We start from the raw sequence: 16819 nt of genomic DNA, 5'->3' as shown, positions 1-16819 counted from the left end.
TCAGAAAAGGCGATAAATGCTTGCTTTAAATTCCTTTAAGCCATCCAGTACACCAAAGGCTTATCAATGTGTGTATGGAATTCAGCGTTAAAGATTGAAGAGATTAGAAGTTTTTCTGCACAGCACCCCTTTCTGCCTTCCTATCAAAGCAATTTAGGACAACAGCCTCAGATAACATTTATATATAAGATTGAATAGCAAATGGTAAGTGCTTCTTTCTGCAACCGACTCATTAGATAAAAATCCAGAGGGAGGTAGGTGAGTGTGATCCATCTTTTATTTCTTGAAAGCTTTCTGAGCTATACTTGGGTGTAAACAGTTTCTTCATCTGGGCAATCTTATTTACAGCTTAACTACTAAAGTACTTACTGAGAAAGCTGTAAAGGAAAAAAAAAAACAAAACTAAAACAAAACTCCTGAGGCAAGAAACTTCTAAAAGCACAACAAAATATTTAACGCAAATTGAGAAATGACCATTTCTCCTGAAAGAGTTTAATATTTTTAGGAATTATGTGTTCCATGGCTTGCTGTTTAAAAAAAATAATCATGTTTTCTTGTCACCAATACTTTGATCAACTAAAATGGTAAGCAAATTGAGGCAACAGAGTAGTTAAACATCAAAAAACAGTACAAGAATCTATTCTGAAAGTAGTCATGAAATATTTAATATGCTATAAACTGTTTGTGTATCTTACTGAGCACTAGCTTCTACCCACCAGTGACATTAACTTATCAAATAACCATTTGAAAATTGAACACAAGCATCAATATTGTAAAGCTTTTGAGATTCCAGACAACTGCACAGCGTCAAAACTATTGGTTTTCTTTAGTGGTGAATTTGTGTTCCAAATGCCCTGGGATGAAGTGGGCTTTAAGATTTTGTACAGCAGGAAGGGCAAAAATTTTACAAATTACAGTTGCAAAGCAGGCAAGAGGGATATATAAGAAAGATGAGGGACAAACTGTTGCAATAGGACAATGGGTAATGGTTTTAAACTAAAAGAGGGTAGATTTAGATCAGATAGAAGGAAGAAATTTTTTACAATGAGGGTGGTGAAACACTGGAACATCTTGCCCAGAGAGGTGGTAGATGCCCCATCCCTGGCAACATTCAAGGTCAGGTTGGATGGGGCTCTGAGCAACCTGATCTGGTTGAAGATGTCCCTGCTCATTGCATGGAAATTGCACTGGATGACCTTTAAAGGTCCCTTCCAACCCAAACCCAAATTCTATGATTAATCTTTGAGCTGATTAAGCATACGTGAAGTGACTTTAATATCTTTGGACAAGCAGTGAGTCAAAAGTTTTCTACAAGAGGTATATTTGAATATATTATCTTTAAGTATGCTGTAACAACAAACTTCAACCCGTGCAAGCTTTACACTTAAAGCTCTATTGATATGTTTGTTTCAGACTGGGACAAGAACAACAATCTCTTTGCTGTTGCAGCAGCTCTCATAACACAAATCATTAATAATAAGTATTATTACTACAGAAAAAAATAATCTGAAGTTACCTGCAATTTTTTTTCTCATGTAAGCTAGAAAAGCATCATTTTAAATGATCTTGCAAGCTACATAGATCATGCCACTTGCTCAGGAAAGCAGAATAGGGGATTTAAAAAATATCTCTGACACAAGAAATGTCATTAAAAGTTACCTAAAACTAAAGCAGGAATAACAGCAGATAATATCAAATTGGTTGACTCACTACACTCTGTGCTCAAACACAGCACACACGTATCTAAAATATCATCTTTATACTTGATGTAGAGAGGAAGGAGAGGGTGAAACCTCTGTATTCTTGCCTTCACTATGAAAATAGCTGGGTTCTTATTTCAAGTTAGATAACTGAGTTTAAGTTAAAATTAGACAGCAAAAAGTCAGAGTTCAAGCAAATTAAAGATCAAAATAAAGTCTAGACTATCCTACTGATTTTAAAAAAGGCCCTTAAGTCATGTATAAACAACAAGGTGCCTTTTTTCCACAGATTTCTGCCCTGTTTCAGCATAGATACACCTGTTTTGTTAACAACGCCCATGCATTTTAAGCCAGCTGTGACCTGTGTTGTAGACTTTTTCTCCTTCCCCGCTTATTGCTGTGCCAATGAACCTGTGAGCTTAACAGAAGCAAAGTGCATCGGTCCTCAAAGCAGTAAGTAATTTTGCTGCTGTCAAACACAGGTAAACCTGACCTGGCAGCACTCAATAGGGAGAACCCAACATCTCCAATTTCAACAGGTTTGGAACAAGCAATCATATCACCTATGCATGCACACCCCGCTGCCAAGATTCAAATAGAGTATTTTTTTTTTCAGTTATTTCAGCTCTAATTTCCACACCCACATAGTGCAGAATCACTTCTTACAAAGAAAAGTTCAATGGCAAATCAATGGCCAATCACCCTCAGAAAGATTGCTCTGCCTAGTCCCCTCAGCCAAACTTCTTACCTCCCTATCCCCTCACCTTCTCGTTTACACGCCTGCTGCTTTCACTCCACATCCTCTAACACTACCGAGCTGTTGTGTCTGAACACGGGCTTCTGCTCCTCACACCCTCTGACCACGTGTGCTTGCTGATGCAGCTCCTTTCTGCTTGTCCAGTGCTGCTCCCCCTTCTCTCTAGCCTGCAGACTGCTCACCTTCCCCTGCCAACCCCACACACGGTAAACCAGAAGCCCTGATAGGCGCTAAGTCCCTAAGATGCACGCAGAGCAAATAAACAGAGGATGACAAATCTCATAAAACCATTTGGTACTATCAACCCCAAACTTAAAGCTTGACTCTGATTTATCTTCTGGTTGGATCCCATGGTGAACTAGTTCAATCTGCATAGATTCTCTCAGTCTATTATTTCCGCTACTGATAAGACATCGGCACACAAGCCTTTTAAAAAAAATATAAATTCTTGTAAGAAATGTGATATCTCTAAAACACTTACGAAGTTACACTGAAAGATTAGAGAAAATGAATTTGTACACAAACAAAACCCAGCTGCTTCAGCTATGAAAGTGTCTACATTAAAAAATGTTAATCTACACGAGTTGCGGTTCCTAATTTATTTATATATTTTGCTCCAATTAAGCTCTTACACAGTATCCACAGCAGTAAACATCAGAAGGCTGGGACCAACATTACCCTAATGTCTTCCAAGTCTGCCGTTACCATGGCTACATGCTTTTGTAATATTTTCACTCAAAATTTCTAAAGCCAATATCGTGATCTAACTGAAAAACTCTAACTTATTCTTTTCCTTATTTGAGTTAACAAATGGCTTTTAATCACCCGCTGGTGACCCTTTTCACAAGTTTCCAGTGTGAAAATCCATGCCCTAGCTATGCTCAGTTCCTATGAAAAGACATCTTTTTTCATAGTTGGGCATAAATGAGCTGGGAACCCTGAGCAAGTCCATAGGGTTTTGGAAACCTTTGGTGGCCTCTCTTGAATTAAAGCTCTGTAGGACATGCCACATCCTTTACCAAACCATCCCTTTCTAGATATCTGCCATGCTCACACTCACACACAGACAAATCCACTCAGTGAATGGTATGAAAATACCAATTTAAACTGGTACTCAACAAAGGGAAAAAAAACTACGTTAAAACATGGAAATTCAACTTAGTGCATGACACAGGTTGCAATCCTAAATGATATAAAGAGTGAAAACCATAAATTGACATTCATCAGAATATCCTATTAATCCTTAAGATGTTTTCCAGAATAATACCTCTTTTCCGATTTCAAAAGCACAATATGTGTTTTGAATAATCTCAATTTATAATCCTTGTTTAAAAAAAAAAGAGATAATCCAGAGGTAAAAATGTATCTGGTAGCCAGCTGAACCTCTTTACCCATAAACAGGATTATTTTACCTGAAGCAGTTGGTTTTCCTCTGCCAACATTTTTTTTTTCTCTTTAGACTATATTTTTTTAAAAATAAATCCTGCTGGGATTAGACATATGATCAAGCTACAGAAGAATAACAATTTAGGATTAGTCAGATTAATCAGTAACTGCCCATGGCACATTTTGGATTGCAGCAAATGCTAGGTAATATAACTCAGTTTACCTCTCTGTGTACTGCAAACTAAATGAAGTTGAAAAATCCTGCACCTTCAGTGCGAGTAGTATACATATAAGCAGTAACCAGGGAATTGGGTGATGCATAATTTCTTACTAGACTACAGTAATTCAACCTTGTGCTTGAGACCTAGATGATTTAGATATATTAACCCCATTGATTTTCAGAGCAGTTTCCTACACCACCTCCCTCTCCTAGATGTTATGACAGGCTCTTCTCATTTCTTTTTTTTTTCCATTTTCCTTTATGTGATTTTACGTTGGTTTTCCTCAGCTAGCAATACTTTCTTCAAAGTCCAAACTCTTTGGTCTATCTGATTACTTGAGCCAATGTTATATAATTATATATGGATAATGGTATTAGGACCTGGCCAGAGAGCTTTTAGGAAAGATTCCAGGAAACATTTGTGCTATATTGCTTGAAAAACAATTTATCTGTCCCTATATAAACTCTTATTTTTTCTATTCTACTGCTGCTGTAAACCTAGATGTTCCTAGCAAGTCTCCTGAGCACAATTTATTCAAATGGAAGTGTGATTTTTTCAAAGCAGCATGTCCTCTCAAAATGTCTATTCCCACAATTAGCTTGATGATTTTCTTTTAGATGCTGACATGACAAGATGAGGGAGATGATATCAGTTTTAAAATAGGAAAGAAAAGTAATGCTTATTGTACAACAATTGCTTAGGAATCAGGGCTACTATGAAGTCAAATAAAGTTTACAAGAAAAAAAAACAGTGATTAAGTTATAGAAACCTTAAAAGTAGGGTTCTTATATGATAAATAGGTAATATACAATAAAAAATATAGTATATAAATAATAACATATAAAAAGTAACAAGTCTTTATAACAGCCTGTTGTAGCTGCTGAAGGAAAAGCAATTTTTTTTTTCCCCGAAAGATATAACAAATGCTGAACAGATACCAAGTAATAATCAATATAAACCACAGAAAATTTGTCATGAAAATCCAGACCTGTTTGGGAAATGAAAGAAATCACTGGTAGACAAGATTAAGGAAAATTACAGTTTTAGATGTATTCGAAAGAAACACTCATCTGCAACTTCAGTTCCTTTGTGCTAGTGGCACTGCATTGCGAGAGAAGCTATTAATAATCTTGTAGAAAAATGTCCTGTTTTGAGCTATATTCAATAAATCTTATCTCATTTTGGAATGGAGCAGAAAAGTATGTTTGTATTATATTAGATGATAAATTGCAATCCAGTGTATCCTAACTAAGAATCAGCGGGTAGTGATGTTTTAAATCAGCAGTATCAAAGACTTAACAAGCCATCACTTCTGCAGGTGACACCTGCAGCCATAGATGAGGGGAGTTGCGGATTCTCCTTTCTCTGAGGTCTTTGAACAAGAGAAGATGTCCTTCAGGAAAGCATGCTTTAGCAAACACAGTTTATTAGAATTAATATTAATACCTGGATTAAATATACATTTAAAATGGAAAATCTGGATATCAAGTATACCTCTCCCTCCTATTTTTCCTTGGGTGCAACCCTCGGTACCGTTCTCCTGGCCATTAGCACTCCAGCGTATTATGGAAACAACCCCAATTTGGTCTATGCAGGCAGTCACAGAGTTTGGGAACTGCATTTCAGGGGTAGGTTGCACCTGCATTCAAAGAAGCAGAGGTCTTGTGGCTTTAGTTGGATGACTAGTATGCAGATGAATGATGGAAACATAGTTTAAAGCTAAAAATTCTTGAAATCTTCAGCACAAGGATATTGCATTCATGTAATATGATGGACCTCTGAAAAAAAGCTTCTGCTAATGTGGAATGAATGTAATACACAGGCTTTGTTCTGTTAAAGTCACCACTGAATACACTAAGCTGTTTTACCAGTCAAATTTCTCCAATCAAAAGAGTTTATTTATGACTGGACACCATGATGCTTGTCACTGTACAGCGCATAAGGAGTGCTTCTAAGGCAGCACTATGACATATGTTCTCAGCCTTGTTCCGTTACTGTTTGAAAAACTGACATTTTTAGTGATTTTAATGGGGCAAGATCTATTCTCAGATATGACAGATCATAGCAGAACTGATTCCCAAAATCTATCTGTAACCGACAGGCTGATTTGCTCTTCCTTGCTGTTTGTTCTTACAGTGGAAGGTAAGGGGATATTGAAGACATACCCAGGTGGAAATACTGTTTTACTTGGGTAAATTACCCATTAATATAAAAAACTGAAATGTGAAGGCATTAGTGGTTTGAATGGCTATTGTGGTAACAAATGTCACTCCCTCCAGGAGTAGAGTATGGTCAGCGTTAATGCATTAGCATGGTATGCTCTACCAAACACTATACTTAGGCTGCTGTACCCATTACCATGGGCATGCCGGGGCACAGAGAATGATCAGCATGCCAATGTTAAAACAGGGGTTTTAATTGCAACTCTTTACTATGCTGACAGCCCATGAATTCAAATCCCAATATCATGAAACTGAACAAAAGACCACAAACTTAAAAAATAAAAAGTCCCATTCTTTTACCCGCTTCCTTGATTTTCAGCCTTTTGGGTTCACCTTTTCAAGTTGCCCTCCTTAACGACGAGGGTGTTAATTAGGGATTAGCTAATCTCAGTTCTACAGTAGCTGATACACCAGAAAAACATCACCTTTACAATAACATACTGAACACTGGAAATATTCTCTTTTTCATAAACTATGCTCTACCTTTTAAAAACAGACTCAATCCATGAACACGTTGAGTAACTAAAATATATTGGCTTTTCTGCAAAGGAAGATACAGACTTTGGAGTCTTGAAATAAAAGCAGAGAACCAAAAATATTTCTGAAAAATTGACTGCCAGATCTGCTTTTAAAAGAAGTTAGTAGTTGTGACTGCAGAGTGTGAAAGTTTCTACATGGATAATTTTCTGAATAGAACCTGCAGAAATATGGCAGAAAGAACCAATTACAAAGACTGAAGAAACTTCAATCTTATGACTTAACTTTTCATTAAATTCAATGTGTGTGAAGCAAATGCAGTTGTTAGGTATTTCATGAATTCAGTTCACTTTGCACAAATGACGGACACCACAATGAAAAGATCAAACAAGTAAAACATTCGGTGGGCAATGGGGCAACTGTTTCAGACACTTAGAATTTTTTGACCAATTCCAAGGAGGGAAACCTGAAACATTTTTCTCAGAAATTCTGCCTCATGCAGCTTGATCACAATTCACATACATTGGGCATTATCCATGAATAACAAAAAAAAATATGAAAAAGACCACATGCAAGCTTGGAAAAATATGGTAAACTATTAAGCATCTAATAATTTCCTTGGAAATGACCTCGATGGTTAATTAAAATATTTTAATCTTATTGAAAAATATAGCGTTGTTTTACCATTAAACCTAAGTACAAACATCGTCTGATTGTAGCTACAATGCAAGTCAGTCATACTCTGTATAACAGGGTAGTTTTAGCTTTGTATACCTTCTGAAAGGAAACATAGCAGAGGGAAAATTACTTATAAAACTATTACTACAGCATTTCCCAGTGTGTGGATTGACTACTGGTGAAACAAATGATCTGTCACACAGCTTTTTCTTTTCTTTTTTAACAGTATCACCACATCTTAGACAAAAAAAGATGAAGAGTCAGTTCTTAAGTGCTCTTAGCACTCTTACGTGCTCAGAAGCCCATCACTCCGACGTTACAAGTCTCATTGTGAAACAGGGAGTAGGAAAGAAAAATAATCTGTCTGAAGAGATTAATTTAGGATAGCTGAGAAGTGGAAGAGTGACTATATTTGCCAGAAGCACATATGCAGAATATCTTGACCCAGCTATAAGCTGCCTACAGAGCTCTCCCCAGAATAGTAAGGAATTACATATGGTAAATGCTGCGTATTTCAGCTTGCGCTCATGAGGTTCCCATCATCTTACACGTGTTTTTTAGAAGGCCTTTATCCTGCATTTGCAAGCATCCCTTGCTTTGTTTTAGGTAATTCTTCACAAAATCAGATTTCAGAATAGAGCCTGTTTGGTACTTAGTTAAGTACTGCTTTCTTGGATTTTACCTTTAACTTTGATGGTACATGGCACAATACATGAGGACCCCTTCTTGTAACCATTTCATTCGTTGTTTAAGTCAATGTCATTCATTTTGGCCTCAGGAAAAGCTGGAATGCTCAGATGATCAGGTTCTGTGTCTTATCTGTATCTCCTGACTTCAGGAGCAGTAAGCAACAATTTGGGGCAGTGATGTCTTAAAACTTTGGTTAGATCTACAAGCATACTGGTTTTCATTCTATTAGAAGCTGGCTAACGATGTGTAACAATGACATCACATCTCTACAAATGAAAAGGATTCAGCAGAGCCAAGACAAGTCAAATTTTCAGGATGCCTCCATTATCATAATGTTTATCTGTGTCTACCTGAAAATACAAAAATGTTTCCATGGAAATGATTGCTTCTAAATTATTGTGGCTTATGCTTATATCTTTTATGTCCAGGTGTATGTTTTTGTGCATAGAAACAGCATCTTGTGTGCAGACCAGCATCTGTCCTCCTTACAAGGATATGTAAGTAAGGCTATTGTAAAAATTTCTAACAATATAGTGGTCTTGTCAACTTCAGTTTGGCACTTTGAGTGAGAATCTTTAGCAAATTTATTAGTGCTTTTCAACATAAACATTTTGTACAGTTTATTCACATTACTAAGTAATCCATAGCCCATGAACAAGTTCTTACAGCCTCACCTCCCTAATAATAGATGTATCAACAATGTCACTGTCCGGTTTCATGTTTTGTTCACGTATATTCACGGATGAGACCATTTGATGCTCAGAGGTAAACTCCCAGAGATAAATTCAAACCACTCCGTTGCTGTCTGCCTGAATTTTAGCGTATTAGGGTCTGAAAGAACACTTTCTAAAATACAGATCAAAACACCAACATTTCCTTTCGAAATGCACACGTCCTCTTAGATGTGAGGTCCCCTAGACACAGATATTGTTTTACACAACCTTCTGTGCACTTGCAAAGATATGAAGTGGTAATCATTATAATAATGAAAAAGAACATGAGAGAAAAAAGAAAACAAACCTTCTAATGTAAGGCAACATAATAAAATCTATTGCATTTAACACTATCTCATCTGATTCCAACAAATTTTGTTTAACTTGTATTGTTTTCAATAAGTAATACGCACACTTGAACAACTGTGTAAGTCATGAATGATTATATGAATTCCTACTGGGTTTGTACCACATTTTTAAATCTCCGCATACTAAAGATCTGAGACTCAAGGGCTTCATATGATTTAAGACGGTTTTGGAAAGATTTTGAGTCATTTACATTTGTGACAGACACTAATGGGCCAACAAGTCTCTTTACTCTGCAGTATCATGCAATACAAATCACAGCTTTAGGGCTTCTAAACACGCTGCTTTTAAAAATTGAAATTGCTGATAAAACACTTTGTTAAATAGCATTTAACAAGAGAGAGATATACGTACAGAAAGAAGACATCTTAGTAATCATGATTAATTTTCGATCTTGAAATTACAAGGCATAGATAAAGTCTTCAGACAAGCATGTGCGTGGGGAGAGTGGGGGAAGGGATGGGTATGTTGTCATTTTTTTTTCCACAGGTAGGCAAGGGAATACTTTGCAGAAAATCATTTAAAATTACTGTTGCCAGTATGTTTATAAATAGTGTAATTTTATAGCTATAATTAGCATCCAGGGTTCTCCATCTTCCACTAGAAACTGGATGATCCACAAATAGAAAACTAAAATTAAAAGTTAAAGGTCATTTATTTTTATAGCTCTTCTCTCTATAGTTGTTCCTGGCCACCTTAGGAGACAAAATACTTAGATACCTTTGATCTTATTCAGCAAATAATGTATTACCATTACCCTGAAAGCCTACACATATTTTCTCTGAACCCTCGCATTGATCTCAACTTCTGCTGAAGATGTACTATTCAAATAGTCCTGTCAGTGAGTCTGAGTGTTTAGCAATAAAGTATTGATAATTTTTCCGGTAATATTACTGTCTTCAGTTAAGGTGTTCAATAATGTTTTAAAAAAGAAAAAAAGAGAAAAAAGAAAAAAGAAAGACCATATCTCAAATCTAGGATGAAACAGTTGCAGAAAGAAAAGCACTATACTGCATAGTTATGGAAGAGTAAAAGTTATGCAATCAAGAGGCTATTACTAATAAAATGGAATGAACTGGGAGAAAGATTCTCCCAGATTTTCTCTCCAAAAGAGAGAAAATTTTACAAATATTATTGAAAAGTAATCAAGATCCACTATGCTTCTTAGAAATATTGAAACTTTAGCCACCCAAACATACCTACCTACAAATGAAGGACCCAGATATTGTCTATGCAAATTAAGGGTCATAAATTTTGAAGCAAATAGTGCAACAAAGCAGGTAATCTCATTCACCAGATGTAACACTTCCTAAGATAAATTTTATGTATTTGCTTAAATACACTAGTGTTAAAAAGTTTTCCTGTCCACCTCTTTATTATTTTAAGATACATAAAACATCAAAAAAAATTCTAAAACTAAATGTCTAAAGTCTAGTTTTAGTTTTAAACTATCATTGAACAGAAGAAGCAAAAGATTTACTTAGAGAGGAGTGTTAGAGAAAGCTTGCACACGTTGCAGAGGAAGAGATCTGAATGCACACTCAAACATCACATCACACAAGTTATCAAAGCACTAGCATATAAAGGAAACATCAAGTGAAAAATCATTTTAACTTGATTTGAGAAGCCTTAATTATGTTCCCTCTCCAACCCCAAAGACATCACAAAATGGGTTGTTATTATTATTGTTTATCTTCTGTTTATATTTTAGAATACTTTAAAGGCTAAAGCAGTTAAACGTCCAGCTAGATGTGCTTTTTTCTCATAATTTAATTCAGATCAATGCTCCTACTTATAAGCCCCCCAAGTCAGTAGGAGACTTCCATATGTGCTTTTATCATGCTTAAGCATATGCTGAATCACAAATTGGATAAGCCTAAAAGTTTTTTTAGCCCCTAGATTTATTCAAACTCTTCTGCTTAAAGGAAACCCTTAACCTCTACCCTATTATTTCCCTTGAACTGGTGAGCAGACATCTGTCCCTTTTGTTGCCACGTCTCTGCTCCCTTTGATAACACAGCTAAAAAGGAAGACCTTGTTAAGTCCAAATAAGAGTTTATGCAAGTTATGTGCGTAAAAGGAATATTATTCTGCCTTCTGAGAAATCCGAATAAAATCAAAGCAAATAGACTTTTTTCTCCAATCCATGATTACAGAACTGTAATACCTCAATCCGCGATTACAGAGCTGTAATACAGCTGAAGGTCCTGTCTTACACGGTTCTCCCCACTGACTTTCTGAGGTAGCAGCATCATAAAAAGAATTTTACACAACGCTTCTCATTGACTTTTCTCAAAGCACATAAATCATCCATCAAAGATGTGTTTGTCGGAGCCACAGTGCAACAATGCCCTGAAACTCACGCTTAAATTTATGTATCCTGTCAATCTTACACATGTTCTGAGACATATTCATTCAATATTTTAATGGACAAGGGACTGTTGAGAGGTGACTATAAACACAGTCTTCTTTAAATTCACTGCAGAGATTTAAATGCAGTATGAAAATGTCCCGAAAATATTCTATAAACCTTTCCCCAGATCCACAAAATTACAAACAGATAATAACTTTAGGAACAATTATCTCTGGGGAAAAGGGAGCCATTATTGAAACTGTGTGGGAGGAATACTGGTATGCTACAGCACACTGTTTGTGGTTACCAGTAACTTAACTATGCAAAGAAGTCTTTTCTAGTACTTTACACACTTTTCTTTGAATGTATTTAGTTACAACCATAGTTTGATTTCCTGGATGACAGATCTAAATTTCTAACCAGAAAATATGAAGTAAAATTTACGGAAAATCTTCTTCCTTTTATTTTTCTTACCCAGCTACTCTATTGATCATAGAGATACCATTGCTTTTGACTTACTGATATAAGAATTCTGTATTTCCAGCAAATGATATAAACAGAAAAGTAGCACCAAGCAGTACACCATCTGTCTTGCTTCAAATGAATACTACAGCACATAAATCAGTTAGATACAGATGATACTGTCTTGTGCTCAGATTCTAATAAACGCATTCATAGCACAAACCAGTTATCTGCACCGGCGTGGGCTGAAAAACACAACCATTATCAAAATGTCTTAGCCTGGAGTCTACTGTTTTTATAGAGATACCCAGGTGAATCACGTGGAATTATTTCATTTTATATTCCTTAAAATGGAATGGGGAGTAATTTATGACTGACTACAGTCATAACCGTGCTTTTTACACAAGAGAAAAGATAATCCTCCATGACCTGCATTGCAGAATGAAGGTTTCTTACTGCAGTGCTTGACTATCATTCAGTGTAGATTCCATGTATTACCATGATAAGAGTCCACCAAGGTCTAACAGTGAGCATAAAAGGGGAAAATTAGATCTTAAACCTAATGACAAATCAATGGCAAAAGGAAGAAACTCATATACTTATCCATCATGAATCTGATTCTTCCATCAGCCACATCACCTAGTAGTCTTACTGCCTACAGTAAAGCTGTCAGAGAAATGGCATAAACTTTTCAAAGTTTTTTGTGAGAAAAACTTCTGTTAAACTAAAGACATTCTGACATGTTACTTAGCATTTGAGAAGTTTTAGTCTTCTTTAGTTCTCCTAGAGAAGATCATAGCATTGCTTTTAATGTATGAGTTAAGCTACATTTTTTCAGGAAAAAAATAGAGAAACTTTAAGTAGAAAAAGAAGTTTCAAATCTGAGGATGGTTTTATTCTTTTGTTCATTCTCTTTTTCTCTTAAAACCCATCCTAAGTCTTTTTGTATTCAAGAAAGACATACTCAACTTTGCTCATTTCTTTAAAAAAATAACGTCTCCACCTGCATATTATCAACAGATCTGAGCTATGGTTTGTCAGTGTGACAGCACTGAATTGTGTTATAACAATAAAAACTTGGGGGAAAATCTGTGTCACTCTAGTCAGGGATTGTTTTCAGTATTCACAAAGAAATGAAAAAAAAATAATACAAAAAATAAATTCTTTTGCTAAAAGGCGACTATTAGACATGACCTTGTCTTCTCTTTAATTCTTTAAAGGTATAAGAATTAAATGGATCATTGAAATAAAAAGTTTAGAGAACAAACCAGCTGACAAGCTGCAACCTCAGCCTCTTAAATTTTATGCCAGTTGTCAGTATAGCACATTGATACTGTCCATTTACATTACTGCAATATGAGTTTTAATCTTATGCCATTATTTTTTTAAAATCTAGTGATTTTTATCTTGTGGTTCATGGGTCTTCTAAGTATTTGTGAAAGGTAATTAAAAAAAAAAAAAGTACATTATGAACAACACTATAGTAATTTCAGGGCATACCCCTGCATTGGGAAGGGTTTAGGCATCCATAGGGTGAAACAATGGTTTTCAATCTTGCTACAGTCAAAGGTCCCTTTTGAGTAACAGCAGGACTATGCAAATCAATTTAAAAGAAAAAAGAAAAAAAAAAGGTGATCTAAAGTTCAGACAAAATGTTAAGCTATACAGCGAAAATGGATTTTCTTTAAAATCATTAAAGCGATGATTATTGCCTTTTCTACATTATGCATCCTGTGAAAAACTGAAATGTCAAAAAGAAGATCCCAAACAAACCCCAAACATATCTTACCGATGATAAAAAGAATTTCCACTGCAATGTCACTGACAGTTGTGCTTCGAGTTGTAGACAGCTCATCATGGCCAATAAAGCAGACATTGTAAGGTACAGTCACAGCAACATAAAACGTTGCCAGTAAAATAAGCCAGTCCCAGCCAGCTTTAAAAGTGCTAAAATGCAACAATATGAATTTGGATTTTTTTGCATCTGAAACTTTGTATTCTGGAAATGCTGGTTTATCTACAAAAACATTCTGAAAAAGAAAGAAAAAAATGAAATGAGACAAAACACTAATTTGCTCACACAGGCACATTTCTTCCAATGCAGCCTTTTTTCTTTTTTTTTTTTTAAAGCATAAAGAAGTATGATATATGCAGGCAAGAACTAATGCAGTCCTCACACTTATTTAGGCAGACAATACTGCTGATGAAATAACTTTTGTGAATGTTGGGGCAGGAAGAGGATTAATAAGGAATAGATTAAATAGAATCAGGAGGGGACTGAATCTGGCAAACTATTTCTTCCTCTGTTGGGTGAATTCTAACTTAAGAGCAACATTTTTCTGCTGGACAGATAGGCTAAAGCTTTGTACACATAAGGACCGCAAATAGGAATAAACCTATAGAATTGGGATAGATGGTGCTGAAGACAAAACATCCTTTCTATACGTATTTTGGAGCCGTGAGGAGGTTTTTTCCTCAGACTAACTCTAGCCTTGTCCTGGGGACTGAACAACTGTTAGCAGTTGGAGCACCTCTCCAAAGCACAATTAGCAGGAATAACTTTTTTGATTCTCTTTGAAATTGCACTCCTTATCTAAACTAAATTACTAATGCAGACCCAGTGGAATACGGCTCCAGAAACAACTACCCTCATCATTAGATTGTACCTAGCTTTGTGATGTGTCTTGAGTTTTTTCATCTAACCAGTAAAAGTCTTTGCAACAAAGACTTCAGTCTTAAGCATCAGCTTTACAAATTCTTGGCTTTCATCTTTCAGAGTTTTAACAAAAACACCTACCCTCCTGAAAAGCGGAATGTGATACATGAACTGTCTTGTATTATTTACTAACAAAATTCTTGCTCAGTGTCATTGTGTCCCTGGTTAACGCTGTTCCAGTAATGAAGAGCCTCACAAAACAATATTGTGTATTCAGCAAGCCAAGATTACTTCTGATCTTGAAGTTATTCACTATGCATATAAAAAGACAATGCTGTGTGACTGCAGACTTAATTACATTTGCCTTGCCTGTCACAGCCTTTCTCTTTGTGTGTTTCTTTTGAAATATAAACGTCCTTGCCGTTTCCTTTCTTGGTTCTCATTCATGAAACTTATGGGCTGAATTATCACTGTTGTTACTATCAGCCCATTTTTAATCACAGAGAAGAAAACATTCCTCTTAGGACTTCCAGTTCGTAGCTCTAAAATTCTGTGCACTAAAGGGAGTAAATTGGGCTGACAATAAGTGTTTTAAACCAGTATGATAACAGCTGCACTAGGATTTTGACAGCACAGGAAAGTCACCAAAATCTATTTAAAAGTCACGTCCCTAAAATATATTACTGTGCTATGAAAATATCACCGGAAGACCTGGTCATATTTTGCAGTTTGTTTTTTTTTTTTTTTTTTAAATTTTCACACTTTTCAACATTTAACATTTTTAGCTTTTTAACTTTTTTTTTAACATTTAACATTTTCTAACATCTAACATTTACATTCAGTGCAAGTGACTGTATGCCCTTTGAGGTATATACCAGCTCTGTATTTTCATGTCCTTAACCTATACCAAGATTTTTCTGCTTTTCATCTCTCATGTAATATTATCTAGGAGGATGTATCTGCACTGCTGCTTAATTTTGGTAACCAATAAAAAGAACATGCCCAGTAGCAGATCATCTTTTCAAGGTGTTGATGATCTACATCCTTTGGCTACTTTTTCCATTGTCTGTCTTCCATCCTCCCCGTAACCACTGGAGGAAGAAAAAAAAAAGATAACATTTTCTTCTGGTTGGCTCTGTCAAAGATTTTAGCTTTTTGATGTTAATGATACACAAACAAGAAACTTCATACTGTTCTCAGATTTTACAAAAAAATGTTTCTTTTTGCTACACCTGCTTCTAATAACTATAGGCTCTCACTGTTGGAACAGGCTCAGATATTATCCCAGCAAATTTTTATATATACATACTGATTTCACATGCATCTCTGGTTTTCCTCTGCATTAACTTTTCTCCTGAAACATTTTTCCATAGAGCAGGAGAGTTATTCTTTCTCCTGAGCATATTTCTTTAGAATATGCTGCTTTATTTTTGGTTTTGTCTATTTGTGCTGCTATATTTTTTGTTTTGTCTATTGTTTGATTTGTTTTTTGCAACATTCACGGGGTATTTTATGAACTTACTTATTAGTTACAGTTACTAGGGGAAAACAGAAGTAATTTACAGAAAGAAACATTACTACTTCAATTAGGAAATGAGAACACATATTTACCCTGCACGAAGATGGAGGCATTCACATGAAAAGCTGTCTAAATGAAGTGTGACCTTCTGGAGCTTACACAGCATAGAGATTTTCAGTTAGAGCAATACCTTGAATTTCTTCATTATTTTTTTGGCAAATAGTAATTATTGGAATGAAATAATTGGGATGGTAATGCAAATTGGAACATAAAATTAAGTTCTGAGAAATTTTATAATGTGGCTTTCCTGGGGTTAAATAAATGTCTGTTTGCAGTACGGATAGATGCACTGTCTGCTCTATGAAGTGTAACAAAAACTATAGCGGGCAAAACTGCACTTAGGTGAACTGCACTTTACTCCTTTTGTTACTGTAAAATTATGACTAGGACATTTCTCAGGTACCCACTGATATTTTACAGCACTTGTTAAAAAGCAAATGACAGTATAAAGATTACATTTTTGAAAAAGGGAAGAATTACACCTACATTATTAATTTTTAATTTGTTCTTCTCTCTTCTTTGTAAATGTCCAGAGATATGATAAAGGACAGCTCTACTC

At 35.5% G+C, this 16819-nt stretch overlaps 1 protein-coding gene across 1 annotated transcript in view; it reads right to left on the bottom strand.

The window, feature by feature from the left end:
* The window catches only part of KCNH8 (potassium voltage-gated channel, subfamily H (eag-related), member 8), a 194017-nt gene that overhangs the window by 82980 nt on the left and 94218 nt on the right, over positions 1-16819 (bottom strand). Inside the window, exons 4-5 of the mRNA XM_009888927.1 lie at positions 16747-16819; positions 13815-14055 (exon numbers count right to left, since the gene is read on the bottom strand). The exon at positions 16747-16819 is cut by the window's right edge and continues 52 nt beyond it. Of these exons, the coding sequence (XP_009887229.1) occupies positions 13815-14055; positions 16747-16819 (314 nt within the window). The remainder of the gene's footprint in view (positions 1-13814; positions 14056-16746) is intronic.

This window comes from Charadrius vociferus, unplaced genomic scaffold (genome assembly GCF_000708025.1).
Source record: "Charadrius vociferus isolate BGI_N301 unplaced genomic scaffold, ASM70802v2 scaffold217, whole genome shotgun sequence".
NCBI classification, from domain to species: Eukaryota; Metazoa; Chordata; class Aves; order Charadriiformes; family Charadriidae; genus Charadrius; species Charadrius vociferus.
Note: the sequence above shows the minus strand (reverse complement) of the source record. Positions and strands in the feature narration are given on the sequence as shown.